This window comes from Apodemus sylvaticus, chromosome 10 (assembly GCF_947179515.1).
Source record: "Apodemus sylvaticus chromosome 10, mApoSyl1.1, whole genome shotgun sequence".
Classification (NCBI taxonomy): Eukaryota; Metazoa; Chordata; class Mammalia; order Rodentia; family Muridae; genus Apodemus; species Apodemus sylvaticus.
Window position 1 is genome coordinate 60,578,185 of NC_067481.1, and position 21,090 is coordinate 60,599,274.

Sequence of the window (21,090 nt, forward strand, 5' to 3'; positions counted from 1 at the left end):
AAGGTGGCCCCACTCGCCAGACACCACGGCTCCCACAGACATCATGGCTCATGCCTGGCCCATCTTTCTGGGCACTGTGCTGTTCTGCAGTCCGGTGTCCTGAGATTCCTACCCACTAGAGATCCCTTAGAGTTCAAAGGAACATGAACAATGAAGCCTTGGGGGACTTAGACCAAAACCTGAAAGGCTGGCTTATGTGAGCAGGTGTTTCCCTACCTTTCTAGGCCTAGAACCTTCCTGTATTGACTCCCCCTAGTCCTGGGGCCACAGAGTGGGCTGTAATGTGTGATGCTGGCATGATGCAGGTGCCACACAGGATGGAAGGACTTGTAGCTTCTATGAAAACTCTGGCATAGCGGAGAAGGTCTCCAGCTGCCAATGGTTGCACTTGGGATTTGGAGCTTCTCTGCGGTGTGGAAACGGTGCACACCAAATAGAAGCTTACAGGGAAGTGTGAATCTGGAGCCTTTCCGGGGCTGCCGGTGCTTTCTTAGGATGCTGGGTGGCGGCAGCAAGCTGTGACTCAGCTCAAGTCTGTGGGGAAACACAGACACTGCTGTCCCTGTGGTATTGTCTCAGGCAGCGGGGTAGCAGACCCTGTGCTTTTACTGTATCTTCCTTCAGCTTCATCATGATGAGTTTACTGAGGCTCAATCCCATGTACTTACTGTAGGCTAAGCAGAATGTATAAGGTATTTTTAATTGTGTGTGTTTGCGTGTGTGTATCTGTGTGTGTGATGTGTGATGTGTCTGGGTGCCTGAGGACACCAGACACACCAGAGGACAGCTTCAGATCCCTAAAGCTGAAAGAGCAGAGCAGATATGCTATTACCGGTGAACCATCTCTCCCGCACTTCTCTATTGCTTTGAGAAAATTCTGACAACCTCCTTTTGGTTTAATAAGCCCATCCATGAAGAATAAATCCAAACTTGAGAAGAGAGATGGTTCTGTGGGTAAGGTGTCTCCAAAGTGTCTTCTGGCTCACAAGCACGAAGAGTTTAATTCCAACTCCCCAGAAACTATGTAAAGCAGGATCACTGCTAGGTAAGACTCAGATACAGGAGGAGCCCCAGAGGCTTGCAGGCCTGCTAGCCTGGCACACACAGTGGTTAATTACAGGGTGCGGGTGGGGCCAATACCCGAGGTTGTTCTGTGGCCTAGTATAGGGCAGCACCATCTCTTGTGTGTCCCCCACCCCTTTCTCATACACCATACACATGAGCACACACACACACACACACACACACTCACACACTGGTGTCCATCTTTGAAAGACTTTAGCTGTGAGAGGAGGATGCCATTTCTCCTGAGTCAGTTTTTCTTTTCAAACATAAAAATGGGCTCTAATACCCAGTACAAATGGCTGTTATTAAAGATTTTTTTTATTTTTAATTATACATGTGTCTGTTTTATCTGCATGTGGCTATGTGCACATGTGAGTGCAGTGTCTGACAGAGGCCATAAGAAGGCTTCAGATACCCCAGATCTTGAATTGCCCAGCATGGGAGCTGGAGATTGAAGTTGGGTCCACTTCCCAGGAGTCCATGCTCTTAACTGCTGAGCCATCTCTCCAGCCCCAGCAATACCTAACCTTATGGTATTTTACATATGTGTTAGGGATCCCAGGCCAGAAGCAGGAGTGTGGAGGTCTATGGTGCTGTGCTGTGTGCTATGACCCTGTGCAAGGCTATGTACCTCCTCTTGGCTTCTTCTGTCCCACTGTCCGGCAGTCCTCATCTCTGGCTGGCTTTGCTAAGAAGTAACTGGGCCCCTGTACGTCTCTGCCCGGTGGAATGCTGGGAACAGCGCAGAGCCTTTCTGCTTCCTGGCCCCTCACATTACCCAGGAAGGTCCCAAATCACTCCATTAGTGGCATGTGTCCTCCATCTCCCTGCTCCAGTCAGTGGAGTCAGCCAACCAGGTGACAAGACACAACTCAAGGAGGAAATGAGAACGGCCCTCAGAGCTCCTTGGCCTGACACACTACTTTGGCCTTTCCCTGCCAGCTACTATGCCTTCTTAAATACAATTTTATCTGCTAAGCTACTTCCTAGAGAGGCATTTAAGAAGATCATCTTGCAAACCCAAGTTACAAGTAGCCTCATGCCAGGCAGATTACACTTCTAGCATCTTTTAGCCAGTTTCCTAACCAACTGTAAAAAGTGAAGATAACATTCTGGATCAAAGAGCTTATAATACCTCAGATGTCAGGTTCTTTCTTAGTAGATAGACTCATCCTATTTATCACAACGCACATGAGAGAGACAAGGCATGTGACTCCAAACTTAAATTCCGATTGGCTGGCCTGGTCATATACATCAGTGTGGTACCCATCACCCCTCACCAGCATGTAACTACCCCTCAAGCTTCCTAATGAATCTTCCTTTGTACCTTCCTCTCTGCCTAGGCTTTTAACATGGCAACCAGAATAATCCCAACACCTGGGTCTCCATGTCTCTGTGCTGCAACCTGCACACATGTGGGGGACGGGAAGGGCAGGGTCATTCATGATGGAATAGAATGCAAAAGAGCTCTCATCATGGCTGCCAGGCCCACAGGATCTGACCCTGCTTCATCCCAGAACCACCCTGCTTCCATGCCTTCCAGCCTCCTCCTCCTCCTAGACTTTCCCACCTCCTTTTTGCTCATCTCGTGAGTCACCTCCCAATTTCAGTAAAATGATAGGAAGTATTAAATAGAAAGTATTCTTTTCACCAAGCCCCAGCCCAGCTCCAATTGCTTCTCACTGCCTCTAGCATCTTTCCTAACACTCGTCACTGGTGGACATGAGATCTCTTTTTCCCTAAACACAAAGGTTTACATCCGTCTACCTCCAGTCCCGGCAAACAGAAGACCAATAACCACCCCAAGGCTGACTGGCTCACCCTCCCCTGGAACATATCAGGAACCCACACTCATTAAGTTGCCTAAGGTGGCCTTAAACGCACTGTCCTGAGCTGTGAGCTTGTCGTGCCTCCTAAGTGCTGGGATTACAGGCCTGCAGCACTAGGACCGACCACCACTAAATTTGAGCCCCCTCATCTCCAGAGTGCAGAGAGCCAGCAGCATGCCTCTGCCAGCTGAAATGGAGCCTTCCAGGTTGGCCAAGGGAGGAGCAGCTAGTGCAGACAAAGCCAAGGGCCGGGAAACCCCAGGTGCAGAGAGGAGGCCAAGGCCAGGGGCTCTGCTGGTCAGTAGAAGCCTTGAAGTTCCAGGTCTTAAGAAGAGCCTGTCTCTGGTTTAGGTGACACCTGGGGCACTGCACAAGGACCTGGGAACAAAGAGAGGAACGTGTGTGGTTGAGTAACCCTTCCCTCCTTGCTCTATCTTCACAGAGGGAGGTGAGGTGCCTAAGGCAAACAACTCAAAAGGGCATCCAGGCAAACACAAACAAGGCCTTCCCTCTCCCCGCCCCAACAAACACAAACAGGGAGAGAAAAGAAAGCCCAAAGCAAACAGAGCCGGCACCAAACACCCAGAGGGTGGGGTGGACTAAGGCCTGTTCACTCCTTCTTATCCTGAGCCCCTGATTATCAGAGGTTTCCTGCAGCAGGAGCTGGATCCCAGTGCTCTTGGGTACAACAAAGCCTTGTGAGGACCGAAAGCAGAAAGGGCCCTTTCCCCCCAGGTCTTTCTCGGCCTAAGACTCAGCTTCGCCCACGATCCTGATTCTGTCTCTTGATGGTTTGTCCTTCCTGGCCTTTGCCTCACACCTGTTATCAGGTGGGTCTGGCTGTAAGCCCTAACTTAAGGGGATCTGAGCCAGACTCAGAATTCAGTAGGCCTACAGCTCTTTCCTTTGTTGGTGTGGTGCAGCATTGTCTCAACTCCATCACTTTCTGTTTACACAAAAGAACTGAGCATAGGCAACAGGGACCACACCAGGCTGAGCACTGGGGGCTGGGCTGGGCCAGAGGGTGGTGAACAAAGGTGAGGAAGGAGGGGGAGCTCAGGTGCTGGGAAGCAGGAACAGCTGAGCATAGCTGGAGTCTAAAAGCCAGGCAGGGATGGGGGAGGGGAGTCAAGAGAGAAGCAGAGGGACCCATCTGCCAGGCATGTAAGCAGCCAAAGGTAATGGGGAGCCACAGAGGAGATGGCCAGGAAGGCAGCAGCAGCAGCAGGTGAGGTAGGAAGAAAACTCAGCCCACACAATGGAGAAAGCAGGTGAGAAATACCAGGCCTGAATCTGAGCAGACAAAAGGAACTGGGGACAAGGGAGAAAAACCACTCGGACCTGACTTGGGTCTTTGGCTGGAAAAAGAACCTGGGATATTCCTAGTAAGAGAGTAAGAGTTAGACTCCCTGGTAGGCAGACAGAGGGGCCATGGTTAAGGTAATAAAGGTAGTGAGTTCCCAGGATAGCCAACTTCTTCCTCACCCTCCTGACTTGAGACAAAAGCCTGGCAGGTTAAGACAAAGGCCTCCTTGGCTTTTGTCTCCCACAGGCAGGCAGGCCCTCTCCTGATGGACTGGCCCAACAAGTTCAAGGCCTGCTCAGGGCATGTCACAGGACAGTTCTGGTTCCATCAACCATCCCAGCTTTCTAGAGGAGGAGCGCTTCAGAGGCTTTCAAAATTCCCATGCTCAATAAAAGACAGGATTTTTTGGTGTTCCAAGCCCCCCATCTGCTGTTCCGAGGGCCTTTCCTCTGAGTGTATGCTCTGTGTGTGTGTGTGTGTGTGTGTGTGTGTGTCCCTCACCCCCAATAAATGTCTTTCTACAACTGCTGATTCTGTTTGCTGTGGTTGTGTTTTTTCCCTGCTGCCTGCTGTGCACCAGATTCTTCCTGCCTTTTTAATTCTTCAACTGGCAGAGGAAACGAACCCATGGACTGCCATAGCCAGCTAGGGAGACGGTGGTGGTTGCACTCACTGCTCAGGACATCCCTCTGCCATTTCTGATGTCCCCTTCTGTCACCTGAAGTCATAGGCACCCTCTATTGTTAGTCTCACACCTGAAGAAGAAGTGTGCCGCCCTGGGATGGCTCTACCCCATCAAGCATACACTCAGGCCTTCCGCAACATGTAGGCCTCTGGCGACCCTAGGAAGGTCACCTTGAGTGACTGGCACTCAAGGGAAAAGCTTCCTATGGACTCAACATCCCGCTATAAAGACATAGCTTGCTGGAGACCCACCAGTGCCTGCTTCCTGGCCGGTGGCAGCCCTGGCTCACCAGTCAGGTACCTCTGTCAGAAGCTACCCAGGAGAAGCTCTCTTCCCACCCTTCTCACCCTCAGCCTGAGCCCTAGGCTGAAAAACCTGCCATTTAATTCTGCCAGAGCATGTGTTTTATCTTGTTTTGTTTTGTTTTCCAAACAGGAAGAATGGGAAGGCTGGTGGCTAGAGAGAGGACTCAGTGGTTAAGAGCACTGACTGCTCTTCCAGAGGTCCTGAGTTCAATTCCCAGCAACCACATGGTGGTTCACAACCATCTGTAATGGGATCGGATGCCCTCTTCTGGTGTGTCTGAAGACATCTATAGTGTAACCATATACATAAAATAAATAAATCTTTAAAAAAAAAAAAAGAATAGGAAAGTTTATCTTAAATCTGCCTACCCCGAGATCTGAGTGGACAGTTCTCAGAAGGAACGCAAATGGCCACAGGGCATAGAAAATGCTCAGTGGCTTTAGCTGTCAGGGGAATGCAGACCAAAACCAATGAGAGTCCATGTCACTCTAGCAAGCACAGCTACGGTCCCAAAACAAGGGCTGACAGGGTGACAAGCAGCCCCAATTCACTGTTGAGGTGGGGGTTAATGTGGACACTTGAAAATAGAGGCTGAAAGTAAAGAAGTGATCACTAGAAACTGGGAAGGAGGCTAGGGGCAGGGAAGAGGCAGGGTGAGGAAGAGGCAGGGGCGGGGCAGAGGAACAGATGGATTCAGTCAAGGATGATGTTTGCACTGTGTGTGTGAAACCAGGATGGTAGGTCCCATTTACCAGTAGAACTCATATGATGTTGGTGTTGTTAACCACTTCAAAAGCCTGACCCAAATCCTAGCACAGACCCGGGGGCCTCACACTGCTGTTTGGAACTTACTCCGCTTCAAAGTACCAAGCATCTGCCTAGAACCAGACTAGGATAAAAAACGTCTCTCCACTAAGCCTACTGTCTAATCACACGCCCTTTATCCCATCTGATAGCAGAACGTCGCCCTGTAAGGGGACTATTTGACCAGCCTAGCTTCAGTCTGAACCCATCCTGCACGTGACAGGAATCCAGCTGAAGTGGACTCAAGAGAAGAAATGGGCGGTTCAGGTGGTTTGAAAGTTCCAGTAGCATCCAGTTTTAGGAACAGCTAGATCCAGGGGTCAGGTAGGTCTCAGCGCCCATCGCCCTCTCGGCAAGATCACTCCCCTTACGCTGCTGAAACCTCTGAAGGGATCATTCCCTTGCCTGCCATAGGCCACATGCTGCTCTAGGCACTGGGGGTGCCACCAAACATCTACTTTTCTGCCTACAGTATCTCCAGAGAAACATGCAAAGACTCTGCTGGCCATGGTAGGGAACAGGAAAGCTGGGACAGTTTCTATTGCAAACCAAGTAAGAATGAGCGTACGTCTTGGGACTTAAGCCTCAGTGGGTCTGGCTTAGGTTCATGCTTATTTTGACTCTTAGTCACAGCCCTGTGCTCAGTGACTTGGGTCTAAGGAAATGGTGGCTGCAGAGAGACCCAGGGCCTTGAGGAGGTATGCAGGCCAAAGTAGAGCCACACTGCTATCTAGGCCCCAGACTCCCAGTCATAGCTAAGGCAGGAAGGTGTGTCCTTCTGCAGAAGAAACATCCAGACGAAGGTGACCCAGATGACCTTGGTGTGAGGTTATTGGCTCAGCGACAGCCTATTTACCACCTGCTAAGATTTCCCAGGCCAGAGCCTTGTTCAGAGTCAAATTAAAGCCAAGTCCCAAGGGTCCGGAGCATCACACAGGTGCCTTTGAGCCTAAGCAGCTTTCTTCTTTTCAGAATACAACACGGTTGCAAGGTTCTGCTGCTTCCTCAAGGCATGCACAGGCATGGAGGGTCTCAGAGGGAAGCTTCTTGGGAAGCCTGCAAAGTCTGCCTCTTCACCTTCCTGTGGCCTGGAATTGCCCTGGGCGCCAGGCATGGAGAGGTACCTGCTTCTGGTCCTGAGCTTGCTTGCAGGGCCAGGGACACCTAGTGTCCAGACACTCCGGGAGGAAAACACCTGCTAAGAACAAGGTTCTCCCACAGGAAGTGATCTGCTCAGAATTGTCCCTGTTCCCTCCTCTAGAAAGGGATGCTTGCTGTTCTCCAGGAGCCATTTTAATGCTAATGCGGTTAGTCAAACGGAGGAGGCCAGACAGATGTGGGCCATTTGGCAGGGATGTAGTTCATTTGTTAGCAAGTGCGAGAGGCTGGTTGGCAGGATATTAAATATTACCTTGGTTATTCACAAACACTTCATATTTCAAGAGAGGCGAGGGGGGCGGCGAAGGCTGCATCCGATACATCAGCCTCTGTCAAAGAGGCAGAGAGAGGCAAACATTTGATAAATCTGTGTGGATGTGCTCAAAGATCAAAGGCCTGAACATATGTGTTTGTGCAATTGGCATGCCAGCAGACAGCTAGAACAGACTGGGCCTGGACAGCTGGACACAGAAAGAATTAGCCGATTCCAGTCTGTAATTAGCAGAGTCTCTGGAGCTGTCGGGGAGTCAGCGGCTGAGTCCTCCTGCCTGCTGTGCCCGCAGGAAGGAGGGCCAGAGTGAGTGACAGGGTGGACTGGGCATTGCTCAGGCCCTCTGTTGAGCCAGCCGATGGTGTCTGTTAGGGTTGGTTTTAAAGCCAACTTGACAAGAATTCAAATCGCCTGAGTGGGGAGCCTCACCTAAAGAGCTGTTGATTGCCTTGATTGACGTGAGAAGACAATAAGGGCCACGCCTTCTGGTAGCAGCCCAGATAAAGGGGCGTGGCCAAGGAAGAGCCCTTCTCTTTGCCTGGCCTCCCTTCCCTCTTGCTGTGGAGAAGATTTATTCCCTTGCTCCCTCCAATTGCTTCCGCTGATCAGGACTTGGATTAGGGCCAGCGGCTCTCCAGGAACATTCCAGGCTTTGGGCATCAGATTGGGACTGCTAAGGCAGCCAGCCTGGCAGACTGAGTGGCTACCAGCTACTGGTTGTCTCTCCCACCCCCAGCTGTGAGAGAAAGTCTTTATGGGACTCCTCTGACTGCTCAGGGACCCGGTAACTACCAGGCCAGCCTCTCAGGTGTGATTCTGTTGTTACTATTTTAAAACTGAACGGATAAATTCTTAGACACACACACACACACACACACACACACACACACACACCTGTCAGCCTACCCTCCAGGCTCTTCTTCTCTTCCATCTCTGACAGAGGCTGCAGAGCTCACCCTTAGATTGTCCTTCTGTCCTTCTGTCTCTACTCACCGTTTCGTTGTTCCCATCCATCCAATCTTGAGGCTGCCACGGTTTGAATGTGGCCCTCGATGTTTCTATATTGCAAACGTAGCCCTCGCATTCAAGTTCACAGTACTTGGAGGTAGTGACTTTGGTGGTCAGTTAGAAATAAGGGAATCCATGCCTCTGGTGCGGCTGTGATGGCTTTGGTAGCTCCTTAAAAGGAACAGAGAATGAGCTTGCACATCTGCTCTATCTCCTGTGTGCTACCCTCCCTCACCCCTCACCACACGAATGTTAGCCCTGTGCTCTTGCACTTCCCAGCTTCCAAGAAGTGCAAACTTAAATAAGCATCTCATGTTTTGTAAATCACCTAGTCTGTGGAAAACAAAGACGCTGTCTGCTTGCTAGTATTCACAGCTTAGACATCACCAGCTACCTCCAGGCTTGTCTGTCCCAGTCCATCTGCAGCTCCATTAGCCAGGTAGTACCTGCAACGCACAAGGCTAACCCCTGTGCTCTCCAGATCTCTGCCTTCCACCTCCCCGGTGGAAGCAACAGCATGGGATTCCATTTGCTGAGCGCCTCTTTCTATCCAACAGCAGGCCTGACTTTCAGGAGTCCCTGCTGTTGGTGCCTTCAGAACATGTCCAGAATCCAGCCACTCTCCGCTGCCCCACCGACAGCATCTCGCCTGCACTGCTTCCATGGCGTTCTTCATTCTCATCCTGTCCCCTGTCCCCTGTCCCCTGTACTACCACCACAGTTGGAGGGGTCATCAGAAGTCTCATTTACCATGCCATGCCTTAGTGCTTCACTTCTGGTAGTTCTTCAGTCCCCTCTGTTCACACCACCACAGAAACCTCTTTGTGACTAATGCCTCATTACCACCTCACCTTATTACCCTTCTTACTGACCTTCAAACCAACTCCCCTCTCTCCCAGCTTTTAGATGGTCACTGTTAGTCTAGGTGCTGAAGTCTTGGGGACATAGCAAAGTTTTCTTCTTTGCTCTCCATTGAATGGATTTTAGAAAGTATTTCACCTTTGGTAGGCTAGGCTAAGTGCAGTAACAAACACCCTCAGAATCTATTGCTTATTTTGTATATGTAGCCCTGGCTGTCTTGGGACCTACTGTGTGGACCAGGCTGGCCTTGAACTCAGAGATTTGCCTTCCTCTGCCTCAGGAGTGCTGGGATCAAAGGCCTGTGCTACTACTATATTTTTTGAGGCCTAGTCACCTAGTCCACACCTTGCTGGACTGGAATTCAAGAAAAGATCTACCTTCCTTTTTCTCCCAAGTGCTGTGATTAAAGGATGTTTCACCACATCTGGCCTAAAAATAGGTTGTTGTTGTTGTTGTTTTAAGTTTGGGGCTCCAGCCAGATAGATGCGCGACAGAAGTGAGCTGAGATTTTACTCCAGTCCCTAAATGTGACAAAGGGAAAGAAAAGCTCAGGCAGTCTCTCACTGGAAGCTCAATGCTCTACCTCACTCCACTCTAAATGCCCCACCCGGCCACAAGGGGAAAAAATCCTCTGTCTGGTTCATAGTTTTGTGGGGGGTTTGTTTTTAAGATTTATTTATATTTATATTTATTTATATTTATGAGTACCCCATAGCTGTCATCGGACACATCAGAAGAGGACATCAGATCCCATTACAGATGGTTTTGAGCCACCATGTGGTTGCTGGGAATTGAACTCAGGACCTCTCAGAAGAGCAGTCAGTGCTCTCAACCACTAAGCTATCTCTCCAGCCCTTTCTTCTGTCTGTACTAGGGGCACCTAATGTATTTTCCATATTAGAACTCTACCCCTGAATTTATTGAGGCAAAGAGTTTAAGCAACTTTTCCAAAAACCTGCTGACAGTTTTTTCAGCGTTGATTCTGTGTGTGCAGTCCTGGCCCAGAGCCATATAAATACTCTGCCCCTGAGCTACAGTCCAAGCCCTGAGTCATTTTCTCATCCCATCCCCAAAGATTTATATGATATGTCTATTTTGTGTGCATGTATGTATATGCACATCTTTGCCTGTGCCTGGGACCTGCATACAGAAGAGGGTGATCTGATTGTCTGATTCCCTGGATCTAGACTTATAGATGTTCATGAGCTGTCATGTAGGTACTGGGACCAGAACCCAATTCCTCTGAAAGAGCAGCCAGTGCTTTTAATGAATGAACCATCTTTCCAGCCCTAGGGGTCCTAACTATGCCTGTTTTACAGTGGTGGTGTGTGGTTGGTGGTAGACTGGCCTTTTGGAATAGGGTCTTGCGTAGACAAGGATGACCTCAAACTCAGTAAACAGCCAACGATGACCTTGAACTACTCTTCCTCCTGCCTCCACTTTCCAAGTGCTGGGATTACAGATGCATATCATCACACCTAGTTAGAGATACCCAATCTTGAAGAATACTTTCAAACACCACAGCAAGAGAAACGCCTGGCTTCCCTTGTACAAGTTGCTATGCTGTGCCAGCCCCACTGAGAGCCACACTTGTAGTTTGTCCTAGAATAAAAGCTGCAACATTAACTACGGAAATGCTGCCACCACACTCTGTAGCTGTCCTATAGAGAAGATGACTTTGGTTGGCCCAGAAGTAGTGTCTACTTGCTGTTAAATGGGAACAACAGTCATGAGATGGATTTCCATTCCCATTCTGATAGAGTGGCTGAGCTCCTGATCTACCCAGTGCAATCCCACTTCATTTGTTAGGAGGTGGGTTAGCGACAGGCATGTGTATGACCTGCCTTTATCTAGTAAGTCTTGAGAATGTGAGAAGTTTCTGGAAGGGTTGCTGCATCTGTAAAGCACATGAGGTCTCCACTTTTTATGGGCATGTGGTACCTGGAGGGGATACCTGTGACCTCTGCAAGAGAAACACAGTAAAATAAGACCAAACCCTCTGAGCCTGGTGTTAAGAGGAATAGTATACCATCGCCTTATTTAAAACAGTTTGAGTTGGTTTTCGATCATGGGAAGCCAGAAGCACACTGTCTGATGCCATGATGGGGGGTTCAAGGGCCTTTACCTAGTTGCTGTCTAATTTTACGTCAACTTAACATAGCTAGTCCTCTCCTGTGGTAAGAGAAAACCTCAACTAAGAAAATGTTGCCAGCAGACAGGCCTATGGGCAAGGCTGGGGGACATTTTCTTGAGCAATGATTGATGTGGGAGGGCCCAGACCACTGTGGATGCTGATATCCCAGGGCACTTGGTCCTTACTTATATAAGAAAGTAGGCTGAGCAAACCAGGAGGAAGGAGTCTATAAGCAGTGTTTCTTCCTGCCCTCTGCTTCAGTTCCTGCCCTGCCTTCCCTGAGTGATGGACTGCGAGGAAGATATTTAAGTTCTGCTCTCCCCAAGTTGCTGTGGATCTTACAATCTGCCTTCCCACAGAACACATGGGATGCACATGGTAGAGTCATAGCAGGCTCCGAGGGGGCCACAAACTCTGACAGCAGACGGTGGCTGGTTTCCTCCGTGCAGGGAATGATAGAACCTCAGCTACTGCCTGGTCCTTGCCCAGTGTTCACCATCGACTGTATAAATGATTGTCCATAATCTTGAGTTATAGAAAGACCAATGGGATTTTCCTACCTAACGTCTTTGGATCTAAAATGGTCACTTCTGCGATTGCTGTTCCTAAAGTCCAGATAGATATGGCTGAAGGTAAAGGAAGTGGGAATGGATCTGGTTCTTGTCCCCACTGAAATACAAACAGGTATTACGCACAGGTGTGCTTCCTGTACCACCATACACACAGATACACAGATCTCTCCTCTCCCCTTCCTCTTCCTCCTCTCTCTCTCTCTCTCTCTCTCTCTCTCTCTCTCTCTCTCTCTCTCTCTCTCTCTCTCTGAGGCAGTCCAGGCTGTTTTCATGCTTGCAGTAATCCTCCTGCCTCAGCCTCCCCAGCTGTTGGCATTTCCGGTGTGGGTCACCACACCTCGCTATCTCCTCCTCTTTCCTGATGATGAACCACCGCTTTCTCGGCTGCATTTCCAGTCTTAGAACATGGCTTCTCCTCCTCAACAATATTGACGTTTGCACCAAATAACTCTGTTTTAGGAACACTGTCCACTGTGGACAGGATTTCAGCAGCTTCCAACCGTCCACCCCTGCAGCACCTCCAGCGGTAGAAAATAAAAGTTTTTTTTTTTTTTTTTTTTTTTTTTTACCCTGGGAATGAGTCACCCATCCCCAGGGAGAACCACCATCTCAAAAAGATAAAGTTTTGAAAAATCTGCTTAGTGAAGGCACCGTTGAATGTGGTCCCCAGCTTTTCATCCATGTTTCTTCTGTTAAGGTGACCCTGACATCCTGGGGCACAAATACCCCTATTCTATTCTTAGATTGTAGGGTTTGGATGGAGCTGATTCTAACCAGGTGCCACAGGTGACAAGCCACATGGGATTGAGCAATGGGAGTATATAGTATATAGTATATAGTATATAGTATATAGTATATAGTATATAGTATATAGTATATAGTATATTAGTATATTAGTATATTAGTATATTAGTATATAGTATAGTATATGGTATAGTATATAGTATAGTATATAGTATAGTATATAGTATAGTATATAGTATAGTATATAGTATAGTATATAGTATAGTATATAGTATAGTATATAGCATCCTCTTGGCCACAGTGACCTACTTCGGCACTGATATGCGTTTCAGACATTGACCTCCAGACTCATGCTCAGGCCTTCTTCCCTTGAGCTCCTGGGCCTGCACTTGTGGGAATATAAACCTGGAATTCCTGGCTGCCATCCTGCCACCCCAGTGAGAAAATCTGTCTGGGAATGCAGCCAACACAAAAGAAGGTGAGAGACAGTTCCTGGTGATAGTATCAGAGTCCCCAAGTAATGTCTATCTAGCACAAGGCCCCCTCCCTTAGACTCCTGTTTATACGGGCCAGTCATTTCTCTGGGGATTTGGGCCATTTGGCTTGAGTTTTCTTCCAGTTTCAAGAATTCTCAGTGCAGTATCCAGTTGGGTCTGATCTGTGAGCCGTGTACAATCACGGCACCAAGGCCTTTCCTGCCACGCCCTGCATACCAAGTATGGATTATCTGAGTATCTGTTCTTCCTCTTATGTAGTCTGTGGTTCTGGGGATGGAACCCAGGACCTGGCACACACTGATCAAGCCTTTAACCCCTGAGCTTTTTTTTTTTTTTTTTTTTTTACAGCCTGCTTTTGTAGGTTGGGTTCCCCATCATGGCTGCTAAGAAGTAGGACCTAGTGATATAGGTTTCAGGTCTTTAGGGACACACCTCCAAAGGGATTGGGGACTCTGGTTCCTCACGCCTTAATCAGATGAACACCTTTGCTTCACCCTGAGTTCTCCATCTCAACCTGCTTCACGACAGCCATATAAACAATGGGGGCATCCAGCCGTGGAGAAACACTGCCCGAGCAGTGGATGGTGTCAGGTGATTGGCCTGGGTATTTGTTATAGTGACTGAAGGTGATAAACACACCTGCCTTTAGATGCCTACTCTGCAAGGATGCTCAGGGTCGAAGGATAAAGATGCAGACGGGCACATGAAGGAGAATGTGGACCTTCTTTCTCTGGAGAGTCAAGCTGGCTGTCAACTTGACTGAACCACGGGGTGCCCAGATATGTGGTTAAACATTATTCTAGGTGTGTGTGTGTGTGTGTGTGTGTGTGTGTTCTACATGAGATCAATGTGTGACTATGAAATAAAGCAGACTTCCCTCTCCAGTGTGGACATACTTTACCCAATCCATAGGCTTGCATAGAATGACGATAGCTATCCATACACTCCTGCGCTTGGACTTGAAATTTTTTTTTCTCAGAGTTGCCACCCTGTGCACTTTATTGAATCCACTGCTGACAGATGTGTGAAGGTAACATTTGCATATGCATAGAGTAAAGGGGTCAAGGCCTCAACCTAGGGGGAGGGCCAGATGTAGACTGCAGGGCAACTAGAATCCAGAATGTGACATTCTTTGTGAGTGTATATGAGTGAGAGAGAATGCGTGTGTGTGTGTGTGTGTGTGTGTGTGTGTGTGAGAGAGAGAGAGAGAGAGAGAGAGAGAGAGAGAGAGAGAGAGAGAGAGGGAGGGAGGGAGAGGGAGGGAGAGAGAGGGGGGAGAGAGAGATTGAGAGAGATTGAGAGAATGAGAGAATGAAAGGAGAAAGAGACCACCCTCTTTGTGATCTTTCTCTGGGTGTATGTGGAGGAAAAGCAGCCCTCCTCCCTGCTTTGGGCTCTCTCTGTCACATCTCTTTACACTTCTCCCATGCAGATGATACCATCCTCTACTCATGAACTTCACAAAAAAGGAGTCGCGAGGCTTAGAAAGCTTCAGGAACAGGTGAATCATATGGACACAACTCTTTAGTACAATCTGTGTAGAAGGGGGATGTGTGGTGTTTCTGACCTTGCTTTTAGAAGTCTTTTATATCTTTCTAGCACCCTTAACTGTAAGAGAACTACCTGCAGAGAAATTCCCTGAGGTAGAAACTAAAGCATATTAATATGTCACTAAATGTAAGTCCCTCTTGAAGACTTTATTTGTAGGCTCGGAGTGGCTAGTGCTATATTTAGAAAGATAGATGGATACCAAAAATAAAAAAAATAAAAAACAAATCCTTGGGTGGCTTTCTCTGTCAAAAATGGCAGGATAAATATCGTTTGAGACCTCACAAAGAGGTCAGAGCCTTGCCACTCAGAAAATGAGCAGATGGTGGTTATACATACATCATGGGGGTGGGGCAGGGGTGTAGCTTCCCCAAGTTCATCTGTGGGTTTCCTGAAGAACTTGGGCTGGGGGCAGAGTCTCGATGACTATGGGGTGCGGGCTGCTTAACAGACTTTGCAGTATCTTAGTTCCCCTAGAGCATGCTTCCTGGTAGCCAGATCGCTTCTGAGATTTAAGGTGCACCTAGATCCATTCATCCTGAACAGGAATGGAGTCATGGCTGGGGCACCAGACCCAGGTTCCAATTCTAGTCTGCCACTCAGCTGTGACCGTGGGTGTGTGCATCACTGGGAACTCCTGCCTTTATCTATGCTAGCATGTGATCCTAGGAGCACCCAAATTAGAGAGGAAAATAGAGTTAGCCCATGCTCTTCCCTCCTTTGTGGGAAAACCACAAGAGCCAACAGCCCTTGCTCCACTACTGGGTCCCAAATGTGTCGATGTTTTTCTTGTTCTAAGCAGCTTTCTGAAGATCGAAGCAGGCTTAGTGCAGGGTGCCAGTATCTGCCAGGAGTCAACAGAGACTAGAGGCCAGGGCTTAATCCCACTGGACCCCTTCTGCTCCACAGGCCCTTCAGTGGCCCAGATTGTTACCTGTGCTTTTGTGCAAGCATCTATAAAGTGTGTGTGCATGTGCGTGTGTGTGTGTGTGTGTGTGTGTGTGTGTGTGTGTGTGTGGTGTATGTATATGATATATGCACCCACACAGTCTCTTCAGGTTCAATCATTGGCTAAAACAGCCCACAAGTATGCCAAGGTACATGGCAGGCACTAGGAGGGCGGGGCATGGGGCTAGTCAGGGCTCCCTGCCAGCTCTTCCTGTTTGTCTTCCTTTGCTTGCTAAAACACCCACAACACGAAACCTGGGGAGTGGGAGGAGCATCTTTTTGCTCAGCTGCCTTTCCTGTATATGCCTGGCCCATCTGCCTAAGGACAGTATATGCCAGCATGGGCTAAACCCTCCTATCTCAATTTAGATGGTGAAAATGCCCCAGAGATGGGCCCACAGGACTGGCTAGTGGAGGCACTCCTTAGCTCAAGTTTCCACTTCCCAATGTGACTCTAGCTTGTGCCAAGTTGACAAAGATGAGTCAGCTCACCTGCCTTGGACATGTCACCTCCCAGTATCTCCCATGCTCACTTTTCTGAAGCTCTGGGACCCTCTGCTTAGGGCTTTGTAAAACATTTGTTATGTAGGCATGACGGACTGTAGCATAGGCCAGTGGTGATGAAGTCACCCTCCAGCCCACCTCTCTGCCCCTCAGGAGATGGCGATGCCAACCTTCCAATATGTAGCTGCCTTCTCTGGCAGCCAGCCTCTCGGAGGACATAACTTCCTATTTCAAAAGGGTTTGTTACAATGACTGACAAAAGATCTTCCTCTATTTTTAGGAAGTGTGCAAATATGCATGAGTGTGTATATGCATGTATGTGTGTGTGTATGCTTGCATATGTGTATCTGTGTGTCTGAGTGTGTTCATTTTTATGTGCATGTATGCACAGGTATGTGCATGTATGTGTGTCTGTGTGTATAAATGTGTGTATGCATCTGTATCTGTCTGTGCATGACTGGGTGTATGTACATGTGTGTGTGTGTGTGTGTGTGTGTATGTAGGAATATGTTTATATATGTGTGAGTGCCATGGTGCACATATGGAGGTCAGAAGAAAACTTGCAGGATTCAGTGTTCTCCATGACCACTGAGTTACCAGCCACCAAGCCCACCTTTAGGACTTTTGCCACTCAGGAAACTGAGGTCTTAGGAAAAGGGACCAGTAATACATATCATATATACAAACTATACATATATACATAAAAGTTACATAAATATTGATATATAAATATGGAGGACTTGAGTTCATTTAGAACTATCCTTGATAATTCAGAACAGTCTATCCCCTGCATATATTACTATAAATCACAACATCACACCTCTATAACACACTGCCTCCTTGAGTTCTTAGTTCAGCTATAAGTTTAGTTGATTAAAAGCTTCAGAGTAGCTGGGTGTGGTGACACACGCTTTTACCCCATCACATAGAAGGCAGAAAGAGGAGGATCTCTGGAATTCAAGGCCAGTCTGGTCTACATGTCAAGCTCCAGCACAGCCTGGACTACATAGAGAGACCCTATCCTTAAAAGAACAAAAACAGTTTACAAAGTTATGCAATTGTGTGTGTGTGTGTCTGGCTTGTGGGGTAGGAGGTATTGAGGAAGGAACCTCGGGGGCTTTGCTCCTGCTGGGTAAGCTTTTACAGCTGACCTCTGTTCCCAGCAGTCTTTTTACTTTTCAGCTTGAGACAGGATCTCACTAAGTTGCTCAGAGTGTCCTTGAACTCTTTCTGTATCCCAGACAGCCTTGAACTTACCATCCTCCTGCCTCAGCCTCTAGAGCAGCTGGGATTGAAAGTCTTCCCTGCCAGAATTGGCTGAGTCACTCAGTGGTTTTGGCCTCACATTGTAGTCACAGCTGGAGGGAGGCTCTGATGTTGAACACGATCTACTTTAAGTCATTACACCGTGAGCATGGGTGTAGGCGTGTGGACGTGTTTGCCTGTGCAGTGTCTGGCTGCATTGCCTTGTTTGCCTTCCCCATTCCTTCTGGGCACCCAGCCCTTTCCACTTTCTGCTAATGCTAACCCCCCCCCCCCATCACCCAGCCCTGTCTCCCTTCATAACACTTCCTAAAGTAGACTCCAATCTTCTCCTAATGCTGCTTCCTTTAAAATTGTCACTGTATGCCAAATATTTATTACTAGTCATATTCATTGTACAGAATGAGATGGGTTTCCTCATGATTTTGTATACCTGCATGCTGTGTACTGTCTTTATATTCACAATCTGTGGTCCTTTGTCGCCCACTTCTTCTTCTTGCAAGTGCCCTGCCTCTGCCCAAATAGTAATATATGACATGAATGTATTTAATAAGAACACATACATTAAAACCTAGATTCTCTAAAAAATAGAATGAAAAAAAAAAAAACAGAACAATGAGCCAGATTCTTCATATGAGAGAAACGATGATCTTTCTGAATCTGTCTAATTTCATTCTCCTTTCTGATGAATAAAACTCTACCACTCTGCCCCTGGTTTTGTTTGTTTGTTTGTTGTTGTTGTTTTGGTTTTCTTGAGACAGGGTTTCTCTGTATAGCCCTGGCTGTCCTGGAACTCACTCTGTAAACCAGGCTGGCCTTGAACTCAGAAATCTGCCTGCCTCTGCCTCCCAGAGTGCTGGGATTACCAGCGTGCGCCACCACCGCCCGGCTTTGTTTGTTGTTTTTAATCTACTTACCCGTCACTGGTATCCATATCTCAGCTGTTGGGAATCATGCCTCAATCAATGTGGACATGCAAGTGTCTCTGTGATATGCTGCTTAAAATTCTTCAGGTATGGGCTCGAGAGATGACTCAGCGGTTAAGAACATTGACTACTCTTCCAGACATCCCGAGTTCAATTCCCAGCAACCACAGGGTGGCTCACAACCATCTGTAATGGGATCCGATGACCTCTTTTGGCATGTCTGAAGACAGCTACACTGTACTCATATACATAAAGTAAATAAATTTTTTTTTAAAAAAATAATCTTCAGGTATCTACCCCAAGCCATGGAGAAGCTCTCACTTCCCAGAGGGCCAAGGGGCTCTCCTAAGAGCAGAGGAGTCTGGATACTGCTGCTGGCCAGCATCTGAAAGAATTCACACCTGCACACCACTAGCCTGGGGAAGGACCATACCTAGTGGATCTCCACCAAAAGTCACCTTTGCATCATTGAGAAATGAGCAAACTATGTGACCTTTGACCTGCATATTCATGAAACTGACTCTTGCTTCTTAGAAAGAAATGGCCCCAACACTTGACAAAGTTTAAACTACCTGACACTCATTGTAACACAAAGGGCAAACCCAGCACTCCCCTGCCAGGTCCCATACAATAAACCTCTGACCCTTACCTTAAACCTCAGTCTGGCCTTTGGAGGTTCTAGCCTTAATGGAACCATTATCCCCAGACCCCTTTCCTGCACCTAGGGGAATCACTTGCCCAGTTTCCCATCAGCTTCCTCTGCAGATCCTGGCCTTCACTGATTGATACACTGAAAGTCAACAACAGTTGTACACACTGGAAGGAAAGAAGGGAGGGAGGGAGGGAGGGAGGGAAGGAGGGAGGGAGGAAGGGAGGGAGGGAGGGAGGGAGGGAGGGAGGGAGGAAGGGAGGGAGGGAGGGAGGGTCCAGTGGGTAGCTCAGGCTGTGGATCCTGCAAGGTCCTTGAAAATCGAGGGCAGCATGTATTGTGCCAAGTGCCACAATAGCCAAAGAGGATCCTCCCACAGTGTGGGTAGGGATGGGTATTAGCAGAGCCACTATGGAAATCAATGTGGAGAGTTCCTCAGAAGCAGGTTCCACTCCCCTCTGGGACCTCTGGCCTGCATATCACTTGAAAGTGATTCTTGCATCTTAGAAAGAAATTGCCCCCAAGTTTAACAAACTTGAAACTAACTGCTACTAAATCTAAACGGTAAACCAATCTCTATCCTCCTTTCCCTGCCAGACCCATTGCACTGAGGATAAACTGACCCTTACCTTAAATCTCAGTCTGGTCTTTAGAGTTCCAGACCTTAACTGATCCATCCCCAGACCCCTTCTCCTCACCTAAGGCAACCAGCTTCCTATTAGCCTCACCTGAAATTCAAGCCCTTTACCGTTCAAGTGATGGCTCTGGGTCTTCCCCTTCCTCCAGAATGCATCTCTCCATCTTAGATCATCTCAAACCTGTTTCTCTCTCTCTCTCTCTCTCTCTCTCTCTCTCTCTCTCTCTCTCTCTCTCTCTCTCTCTCTCTCCATTCCCTGCAGTAATCCCCATTGACAGCACCATCCATTTTTAATGAACCAATGTTTCTCTTTGATCTTCCAGGCTCAGCCTCCCAGCCTTCCCAGCCTTCCTGGGTTTCTACTCTCCACCTGCCACCCACCAGCAGGGCCTGGCCGCACCTTTAAATGGTCCTTGCATCCCAGCAGGCTGGAGCAGTAGTGACATTAGACAGCCACGAATGGTACCCCATCACATTTTCTCCATCACGCTCTTCCTTCTCTGCCTCTGAGGACACCCGTGCCTTGATGTCCTGTCCTGTGCTTGTCTAGGGGCTCTGTAACAAACACACTGCCACCGTCTTAGTGGCTTGAAACAGTGAAATTATTGCTCCAGCTTGAGAGCTGCAAATCTGATCTGGGGGCCTGGGTGAGAATCTCTCCTCCAACGCCAGCTTCAGGAGTCACAGGTGCCCTTCCGTTTGTGAGAACACTGCTCTCATCTTCACATAACCTTCTTTTGTGACTTCCTTTCTCCTACAGGGAACCCCACTCATTAGAGTATGTCCTAGACCGGGAGGATGGTTCTGGGTAGCCATGCTTTTTGAGGGAGACTACCATTCAAACCACTATAGCTCTTTACTTTTATCTTTAATGGCATACTCACTGGAGCACAAGGGACCCAATGTCCTAATTGGTCAACAGGGAGGAGGGAAGAAGGGGAATGGGACCGATCACCAGCCAGTGAGCAACAGGAGGAGGATGACACAGGATAGCCTCACACCTCCCATGACCACCTTCAAAACTATTGGGAACGGCTTGGGTGCTCCTCGAAGAAGCCACAGCTAGCCCACTGCTTGCCCCTAGAGCTCCTCATGGAGAGTCTACACCTTTTTCCTTCACAACTTATTCAATCTTCAATCTCACTGCTTCTCAAGAGGCGAGCTGCTGCCAACACACCTAGGCTATTGCTAGGGCGAAGTCACTGCTTACGGCGGCACCCTGTGACTTGGGACCAGAGCCCTGTCATTGTAGAACTGAGACCTAAGGCTACCTGGAGCCTGCAGGTGCCCCACAGCTACAGCTCTGTCCATCAAGGTCCTGGCTTCCCAGGAGGGAAGAACTGGACTTGGGATCATTGTGGGAACCTGTGGTGTA

At 48.3% G+C, this 21,090-nt stretch overlaps 1 protein-coding gene across 1 annotated transcript in view; it reads left to right on the top strand.

Annotated features, from left to right (window-relative positions):
- The window catches only part of LOC127694652 (protoheme IX farnesyltransferase, mitochondrial), a 131,250-nt gene extending 112,152 nt beyond the window's left edge, over positions 1-19,098 (top strand). The window contains exon 7 of the mRNA XM_052196204.1: positions 18,719-19,098. Coding sequence (XP_052052164.1) covers positions 18,719-18,921 — 203 coding nt within the window. The 3' untranslated portion in view covers positions 18,922-19,098. The remainder of the gene's footprint in view (positions 1-18,718) is intronic.
- Positions 19,099-21,090: the final 1,992 nt, after the last annotated feature.